Genomic DNA, 9,440 nt, shown 5'->3' on the forward strand with positions numbered 1-9,440 from the left:
TTAGAAAAGTAAGAGAGTTGTAGAGAGAAAAAGTAAATAAAGTATTGTTAGTGGGGAATGAGTTACATCTCATTAGAGATAAAAGAATTTTTTAAATTAAAAAATACATATTCCTGATGAACGCACAGAAAAAAAAAGAAATAATATATATTATTGTGGGATGGAAGGAGTAGTAATTAATAATCGGTTTTCGTTTAATTCTAGATAAGAGGGTGATTGACGATTTGGAAAGTGGATAAAAAAATTAAACATACCCCATTCCATATAAAACGGGAAGGAGAAATATTGACATATTCAACATAACAAAATATTGTAGGATTATTTTGTAAATTATTTGTCAACTATAGCTAATAATTATCAGAAAAAAAACATAAGTGAGATTAAAGGAACTCATTTTATAACTTTAAAAAAAATTCATAAACTCCTAATATCTTTTAAAATTGTTTTTGAAGTTTATAGATTTTTTATTTTCTAAACACCCTCTAAATCTATGGGTAGAGACAATGATGTATAAAAAACAAAACATCCATATTCTCAACCACCCTAATTGTCAGCATATTTATTATTGGGCTATACACATTTAAGATTATGGACTATGGTCCCACTCATGGCCATTAATTAAGACCTCCAATCAAATTAGGTTGGATTAGCCCAAAATCATATAATTAATAAATATATCCAAGTCATGTGTGTTTTGTATGGACTTCACTTCCAAAAAAAAGAATCGAGGATCGAATATTATGATTCAGAAGTTTGTTTAGTTTACAACTTACAAATGAAAAAATTATAGGAATTTACATGTTTCCGTATAAACTGATTACGAATTTAATCATCATTTCTCTTCCTATAAAACATAGAAAGAATTCTAGCGCATACAACAAGGAGGTTAGTATTTGGGATTCTTAACAAAGTAGTACCACAAATTTAAAGTCCATTACTATTTATGTCGTGGTTTTTGGACCATATTGTAAACATAGCCTATATTTATATACTGAAAATATAAACAGCAATTAAGGCATAAAATAAAGAGGCTACGTATAATCATTTAATAACATAAACGAAGCTCAATCATCTAAAATTTATCTAAAATTGATTTGTGATTTGAAGTTTGGATTCACTTATGCAGTTCTAGCAGACAACGTCGACGCCGCTGAAAATGTCGGCTATATCGAAATGACTTGAAATTCACATGGTACTTGCAAATAGATTGAAAAAAATAGTAAACACGATTCTTCAATGTTATTGATTATGGAGCAGATGATACCAATGTGTTTGCAAAAGCATGGGAAGAAATATGTGCATCATTGCCGGTCTCTAATCATGATAATTCCTTTAGAGAGGACATTCTTATCCAAGTGACGCGCTTCATGGGCCATTTGTAAATAAAACTTGGTCACCGTCCAGATAAATGAGAATCTTAATGCGCCTATTGATCCTACAACTTAGAAATGTGACGCCAGTCGCTGTCACCAATGACTATATATACTCTCACCGAGTCGACTATCTAACTACGCATAGTCGTGACACAACACAAACCGACTATTATGGAGATCTCAAATTCATCCATTGTCAATTCAAGTGGAGGTATGAGATATGAGAACAATCCTTATGCGCCTCGTCCTCAATAGAATATAGTCAGTTTTCAAATCTCATACCACCATACAAGTTTGAGAAAATTCCAACATTGATGGAATTCAAGACTCTGCAAATGCTCGTATTCATAATTGCACTATTCGAACATGCACGAGACGATTATTTTGCACTATTTAATGGGTCGTTGAATGTAAGGATTACAAACATCATATGTGGACCACGACAAGGCATTGACACCAGAAGCTTAGGCAAAATTGGAAAAGAAGACAAAAATCGAAGATGTTAGAGTGAGCGATATCTGTTTTCTAGGCACCACCAACAATGTAAGGATCAAAACATGGTAGCTAGATTGCAGGTAAGACTATTCTTGATGAAGTAGACGAAGCAGACCCGATGCCAAATCTTTTTCAATAATGAGAAAACAATGCAGTTCCAGCAAACGATATTGATGATACCTATGCCGGAAAGACTTGAAAATCAGACAATGTGAGGCGAAATCGTCATTTTAATGAATTTTCCTATCTTTTAAAAAATCTTAGTATTTTGTTTTATTTTATTTTGAGTCTTTAGGATTTTCTAACCACTTCTAAATAGTGGATTTCATTGTTTTTCATTTAATTTTATGTTTTGATAATATTAATAAATCTGCAACAAAATACTTATTTGAAAAGGGAAATAACAGATAAAATCATTTAAACTTTATGACTCGTATACTTTTTTTTACCGCAATTTATCAGAATTTAAAATATGAAAATTTGAAGTGTATTGGGAATCAACAGGTAGGAGTCACAGGTTGCGATAGAGCTTTGAAGATTCCGTCGAAAAATCCGTTACCATCTTCACTGTTGTCACACAAATTCATCGAAAGATTCACAACACCAAACCCTCCCCATTCATCTCTCTCTCTCTCTCTCTCTCTCTCAGAAATTGGATGAGCTGCTGAAGCAACATACATGGCTTCTCTCTATCTCTACGCTCCATTGACATCGTCTCCCCACGCTTCACACCTCAATTTCTCCGCCAAACCTCTCCTCATTTCCAGCAGCAACGCACACCAAAAACGCCTCTTCTTCTCCGGGAACGCTTCCTCCTCGAGAACCAATCTCATCGCCGCTTCTTCCTCTGCGAACAATGCCTCCACAGATTCCGCCACTCCTAGCGACAGCCCCGCAAGGTTGATTCTAGAAACTCTCCTTAACTCGTCTTATTAATTTTTTAACCGTGTTTGCTCAGTTTCCAGTCAGTAGCTAATCGATCGTTTTTTAACCGTGTTTGCTCAGTTGATTCGGTTTTTATTTTGATTTAATTGGTTGTTCTGTCGTATGAATGACATTGATTACTTGTGTGCAGCAATTTCTGCATCATAGAGGGGCCGGAGACTGTTCAGGATTTTGTTCAGATGCAGCTACAGGATATCCAAGACAATGTTCAAAGCCGGCGCAATAAAATTTTTCTTCTTATGGAAGAAGTGAGATCACTAATATATTTCTTGCTGCTTTTCTCCCACTTCTAAAGCTAGTTTAATGATGATTAATGTTTATTTGTTTCCTTCACTGAAGCTGAGGAGGCTGAGAGTGCAGCAACGGATTAAAAGCATGAAATTTGAGCCCGATGAAGATAGTGAGCTGCCGGAAATACAATCATCGATTCCTTTTCTTTCTCATGTGGTAACTCTCCTGGATAATGGATATTCAGCTAATCTTCATTCTTTAGTTTAAATGTTTCTTGAGGGATTTCCTTTTCACTGTTTAGTTGTTATTTTCGTTATTCGTTATCTTTTCCATGATGTTGCCATATATTATAAATGTGTTATACAGCAGTAGCTAACTTGACTATCCATCTCTTTGATTAGAACCCAAGGACGCTGAATCATCTCTATACGACAAGCTTTTCGCTCATATCTGGAATTATAGTATTTGGGGGTCTCATTGCACCAACTGTAAGCTCCTAATCTTGAGCATTTTGTGTATATTGTTTGAAAGGATGAATTCAAAATATCAAATCATCTTACATTGCAGCTTGAGCTAAAATTGGGTTTAGGAGGAACTTCATATGCAGACTTCATAAGCAAAATGCATTTGCCAATGCAATTGAGGTAATTGAATGCTTAAATTCTAGGCCAAACTGCTCTGCTTACCTTAATGTTGTTACTAACGAGCTAAATTTGATGATGCGTGCAATTGTGGAACACTTGCTCTTATATGTTCCAGTCAGGTAGATCCTATTGTTGCCTCGTTCTCAGGTGGAGCGGTGGGGGTTATTTCAGCATTGATGCTGCTAGAGATTAATAACGTCGAGCAGCAAGAGAAGAAAAGATGCAAATACTGTCATGGAACTGGTAATGATTTACATTAATAAATACAAAACCATTTCCTAAACTAGGAAGGATCAAATCACAACTTTCTTGTTGATGTGATTTTTATTGCTACACAAACCATCATGGCAAAATTATGTAACATTGTGGACCAAACCACCTATACTTGATATCTTAAAGACTTTCCAATATGGTGTACCTTCTGTCTATCTTTCCCAAATTACTCATATTTACTCACATAGCAAATATGTCTCCTTTGCCATATGTATAGACTTGAATTACACATGTACTTCATTACTTTGCACACTTCGAGTTTTGGGGTCCAAGCCTTTACTCAACTGATTTTGTATCTAACATTTCATCTTTTTATTATTTTTTTATTTTTGAATAGGGTACTTGGCATGTGCCAGCTGTTCAGCAAGCGGTTTGTGTGTGTCTGCTGAACCCCTTATTACAAACGCTACTGATCGCCCGTTGAATGCACCAACTACAGGAAGGTGTCAAAATTGCTCTGGGTCTGGAAAGGTATTTAATTCTGTGAATTTTTATAATGTGCACCTTTCTGGTTTATCACCTATAAAGCTCAGAGATATGGAATAACGATAAAATCAAGCCATAGAACTTATTTAACTCTTTCCTTTTCCACGGCTAGTACTAGTTCATTTAAATATTAATTCTTGGACAGAGTAAGTTGATGTAGTTTCCTAGCCATGGAGATCAATGTGCACGTTTCGCGCGCATTTGCTATGTTTCTTCTGCTGATTAGTTTTTGGTTGATTATAGGTGATGTGCCCCACCTGCCTTTGCACCGGGATGATAATGGCTAGTGAGCATGACCCTCGTTTTGCACCATTTGACTAAAGAGCAAGCACAGTTTTGGCCTTTGCTTCGGGCCAATTCTACTACCACACTCACTGGAAGTGTTGTTGGTTGAAATGATATCAAGCTAACCCCATGATTCATGTATCACTGAAGTAGTGTGTTTTTGTTGCTTGCTAAAAAGTCATGTAATGAGTCCAAACATTCTCATATTAGTGACAACTACAATGAAGAAATGTGGCTAGTTTGCAATGTGGGGGTAGTTCCATCTCTTGATTTTTATTCCAAACGAGTTATTTTCGAGTTATGGATAATAGGAATATCTCAATTAAAACCTTTTTTTTGTCAATTGAATCTTACTTCGAAAAATCTACCGCTTAACAGCTTGAGTGTTTGCATCAATCACAACTAAATCAACAAACCACTTAACAAGATTATTATGGTATGAACTCAGTTTTAATATCCTTTTGTTTATCCTCTTATTCTCCCTTTATTTTATTTTATTTTTCATTAAGCTCTTGTCGATTTATACTTATCAATTTAAGGCTTATATCTATTTTTTAAGACTTCTTATTCTAGTAGTATTTTAAACAAGCGTTTGTCAAATTTAATTGATCAATTTAAGACCTATATCTATCTTTTTAAGTTTAGAAATGTGAATGGTTTCGGAAGATCCTCAAATTTACAATATTTTATAACAAGCTCTTGAAAAAAATGAAGATCACATATAATCTCTTTGATGTGAAAATATAAAAAATTTGTTCACACCGTTATTCTCTCCTTCAAATATTAATTTTACACGGTAACAAACGCAATCTATTTTGTGGTTTTATTTTATTTAAAAGATAATTATATTTTATTTTAAAAGTGATATTAACCCGAATCTAAAACATTTTGGAAATGAATAATACCGTCATGGGCAATTTGGTCATTTAAGTTGCACCCATTGTTCTAAACCCTAGAGGTATAAAATGGCGACGCTTACATCTCGACATTCTTCCCCAGCAGTCCTTCACTAGAGTTGTTCCAGAGCTTCGAAGCAGGCAAATCCACTCTTTGCGCAGCCATGGTATATCTGAAATTTGCTTTCATAATGTTGAACTCTTTTTCAATAGATGCTTTTTGATTCTTAAAGTTCTATTTAATTTCAGTTCTGCTTGTTTCGCTTGGATTTGAATGTTGCATATAAAAAACTTGTTCTTAGTGTAATCTGGATTATATAATCCAGATTTGTGTGAGCTAATGCAAAGTGTTTTTTCATGAAAACGCCTTCAATTGGATCAAAATTGCATCCATCGCTATAGTCGCTTCTGTCGTGTTACTGTTGTAATTGCCTTGATTAATTGGGGAAAAACACGGTTAGTGTACGGTGGTTAGAGTAAAATAAATGAACAAAGCAATTCTACATGTTGAATGATCTTTAGGTTTAATCTGATTTGGCTTGTTTGTTCTTGGAAAGAGTTTGTTATCCCTGATCTCCAGCTATTAGTAGTTGAATAGAATTCAAAATTTTAGCTAAATCATTCCAAATTAAGAGTTACTGCTTGTGGTTTACTTTAAATGCATTTTGTATTAGAATGAGATTTGACAGTATGTGACTTATTGTGTACTTATATATTTGGATTTTATAGTCGAAGAGAAAGACCAGGGAGCCTAAGGAAGATAATGTCACTCTTGGACCTGCTACCAGAGATGGAGAGCTCGTCTTTGGCGTGGCTCACATCTTTGCCTCGTTCAATGACACGTTTATCGTGAGTTTGTTTAACTTGAGTTTCATTTTAAATACATTTACAATTGTCTGGACTCTGAAGTATAATGTCAACTACTTAATTAGTAGTTTTTAGTATTATTAATGTGATGTATCTTATTTGCAGCATGTTACTGATTTATCTGGGAGAGAAACGATGGTTCGCATAACAGGTATTGTTTATATTGTTGAAATTTTGTTGCTTATACTGTCTTTGAGCCATTGCATTGTTACTTGCTATGCTTTTGAAAATTTTTGCATTTTTAGTTTTAATTAATGGCCCATTGTTGCGGACAGTGATAATATTTTTTTAAATCACTGTTAGCTTATGGCTCTAATTTTACTGGATCTGTATGCTTTTTACTGAAGTTAAAGTTAGACTGGTTTTGTCATCGAAGATGGCTAAATCATGCTTCTAGTTAATAAGTATCATGATTTAGCCAAAATTGAACCCTGGATGGTTGAGTTTCTTTGCGAGATTCTTTTATGTCCACTCTTTACAATGTTGTTGTAGATATTTCCTGATTTTATCAACCCACTCCTGCTATCTCTCACACACTAACTACTTATATTAGTAGGTGGTTTGGATTTGGAAAATACTTTTGGTTTTGATTCTGAATCACATTTCCCCTGTTTTTGGTTTTAGGTGGAATGAAGGTGAAGGCTGACAGGGATGAATCATCTCCCTATGCAGCTATGCTTGCTGCCCAAGATATTTCTCAGAGATGCAAGGTTCTTAGATATTCCATCTAAACTTGCTATCCACTTAACATTCCATGTCACCATATGTTTATTTACCGTTTCACTGATCCATTTGCAACATCTCAGGAACTCGGCATCAATGCTCTTCACATTAAGCTTCGTGCAACTGGTGGCAACAAAACTAAGACTCCTGGTCCTGGTGCTCAGTCTGCTCTCAGAGCTCTTGCCCGTTCTGGCATGAAGATCGGTCGCATAGGTATGTAATTTTTCCATTATCTGTGAATGTTGTGATACCTTTTTGCATCATGTTTTATTTTATTTAACTTGCATAGCAGTCGTTGACAACTGATGTGTTGTTTTACCTTGCAGAGGATGTGACTCCAATTCCGACTGACAGCACCCGCCGAAAGGGTGGTAGAAGGGGAAGGAGGCTATAATTTTGCTATTTGCACTCGCAGTTATTGTTTGTGCAATTTTATGAAGTGGATCGAGTTTGTTTTTCCTTCTAGTGTTTGAACAATTTGTAGTTCAACCAAAATTTGTTTGGTGTTTTTCTCCTCTGAAAAATTGAACAATTATGAGATAGTATATTTGCTGAAACTTGCTTAACATTTTTGCTAAACTTCTAGGTGATCTTATGTTTCCAGTTTAATTTACTTATTAATTTTGTGCACAATTTATTTGATGTCCTATCGATTTTGTGCACAATTTATTTGATTGTCCTATTTAAAGTTAGACGCCAGTTCAGTATCTTCATTCCACGATTTTGAATTCCATATTTTAATTATGCTGAGGTAATCATGTTGAAATAACATGATCAGATATAGCGATACGCCTTTATAATGAAAACTTGTGTTTGCATAATGAAACACTGATGTAATAGTAATAGTGATATAACGACGTGAATAAAATAATTAAGATATCCAGTTTGACTAATTTAAATTAAGGAATTTATGATTTTGATAATAATCATTACCTCGGGCAAAAAATATGGATCCATAAATCATATGAAATGATGTAAACTAATTTTTGCCGTTTTGAATTAATTTACTCCGTATAAATTTAATATTTAAACGTGGCTTAGTTACAACCCTTAATTTTAATTCCATGGTTCAACAACAGAATTTATATAGAGGTGTTGATTGGATTTGTGGGCTACGATTTATGCATCAAAATTAGGGAATTGTGATTGCAATTATGGCTGATGCAATTATTTCAATTCATGAAGAATATTCAGTTCTACATGATTATTTATGTTGGTAGTTGCTGCTCCTCCATTTAACACTGAACAGGGAAATATAGTGTCTAGGAGCTTCAATGGATCATGTTAGGAATTTGTCTTGGAGCTTCAATGGATCATTAATTATGGATCATAGGTTTCTTGCAGCCATAGATTGAAGCCAAAATGTTTGTTTCAGAAACTGAAAATTGATAACCTTTTTTAGATAATTATAGTTGGAGGAAATTTGATTCTTTACATAGTTGAAATCAAGCCATCTTTTGGATTTCTGCATAGATATATACAGAATTTAGTGTTGATCAGGTTCTAATGGTCACTTCCATCTGCATTACCCAGATTAAGTTGGTAATTTTTGATTGATCTTAGGTGAATAGGAGATATTCGTGCATGTGAGGTTAACTGTGATTGTTATTGTTTTGTAGGCAAATCCAAAAGTTGCACCTTATAGGAAAAGAATTACTACTATAGAGAATTGGGATGATATTTGTACTCCTTTCTCTCAAGATCGTGCAGATGGTCAAGGGTCGAAAACATTTCAAGAAAAATATTAATGAGGTTGACATTGAGGTTGATTCTCCTACCATTGGAGAATCACTTGATATGAATGTTGAAGAAGATAATGCTATGAGAGATTTGTTTATGAAGAATAGTAGTACCTTTTTTATTATTGTTCCTTTACCACTTGAGCAGGATGCAAATACTACTAATTTTATGTCTCTATGCGACCGAAGCAAAGCTAATTAAGAAAAAACAAAAAAAAAACAAAGAGCTAACAATACTAAAGGGGATGTCTTAAAAGACATAATTATGGAGGGGTATATTAGTTGATAATTAAAATGGGTCAATTTTTGTTGACAGCATCTCTGACAGCATCCACTGCACCTTGTGCCTTGGCCTGTGCTTGATTTCCAACCTGAAGCACAATTTTAATTAGTATAAAGAATAATAATACTACTAATTTATAAATTAAAATGCAAGAAAATATTAATACATCCTGAAGTGATTCCTTAGCGGATTGAGCAGCA

The 9,440-nt window shown here is 34.3% G+C and overlaps 2 protein-coding genes across 2 annotated transcripts; both read left to right on the forward strand.

Annotated features, from left to right (window-relative positions):
• The first annotated feature begins 2,384 nt into the window (after window positions 1–2,384).
• On the forward strand, window positions 2,385–5,030 carry LOC121786272 (protein ORANGE-LIKE, chloroplastic-like). The gene is made up of 8 exons (XM_042184873.1): window positions 2,385–2,767; window positions 2,944–3,061; window positions 3,153–3,260; window positions 3,446–3,532; window positions 3,612–3,688; window positions 3,804–3,931; window positions 4,299–4,432; window positions 4,691–5,030. Exons 1-8 carry the CDS (start codon window positions 2,547–2,549, stop codon window positions 4,766–4,768), a joined length of 951 nt encoding a protein of 316 aa, XP_042040807.1. The 5' UTR covers window positions 2,385–2,546; the 3' UTR covers window positions 4,769–5,030.
• Window positions 5,031–5,696: 666 nt separating this feature from the next.
• Window positions 5,697–7,797, forward strand: LOC121786273 (40S ribosomal protein S14-3). Its single transcript, XM_042184874.1, has 6 exons — window positions 5,697–5,795; window positions 6,358–6,477; window positions 6,601–6,646; window positions 7,120–7,205; window positions 7,302–7,431; window positions 7,545–7,797. Exons 1-6 carry the CDS (start codon window positions 5,793–5,795, stop codon window positions 7,610–7,612), a joined length of 453 nt encoding a protein of 150 aa, XP_042040808.1. The 5' UTR covers window positions 5,697–5,792; the 3' UTR covers window positions 7,613–7,797.
• The last annotated feature ends 1,643 nt before the right edge of the window (window positions 7,798–9,440 follow it).

Source organism: Salvia splendens, chromosome 22 (genome assembly GCF_004379255.2).
Source record: "Salvia splendens isolate huo1 chromosome 22, SspV2, whole genome shotgun sequence".
In the NCBI taxonomy this organism is placed as follows: Eukaryota; Viridiplantae; Streptophyta; class Magnoliopsida; order Lamiales; family Lamiaceae; genus Salvia; species Salvia splendens.

What these genes read in the sequence shown, in the direction of transcription:
- LOC121786273 (XM_042184874.1), top strand. An exon ending in ATATTTCTCAGAGATGCAAG is followed by an intron (nt 7,206 to 7,301) that starts GTTCTTAGATAT and finishes GCAACATCTCAG; the next exon opens with GAACTCGGCATCAATGCTCT. An exon ending in CATGAAGATCGGTCGCATAG is followed by an intron (nt 7,432 to 7,544) that starts GTATGTAATTTT and finishes TTTACCTTGCAG; the next exon opens with AGGATGTGACTCCAATTCCG.
- LOC121786272 (XM_042184873.1), top strand. Translation starts at nt 2,547, where the DNA reads ATGGCTTCTCTCTATCTCTACGCTCCATTGACATCGTCTCCCCACGCT. An exon ending in TTTTTCTTCTTATGGAAGAA is followed by an intron (nt 3,062 to 3,152) that starts GTGAGATCACTA and finishes CCTTCACTGAAG; the next exon opens with CTGAGGAGGCTGAGAGTGCA. An exon ending in CAAATACTGTCATGGAACTG is followed by an intron (nt 3,932 to 4,298) that starts GTAATGATTTAC and finishes ATTTTTGAATAG; the next exon opens with GGTACTTGGCATGTGCCAGC.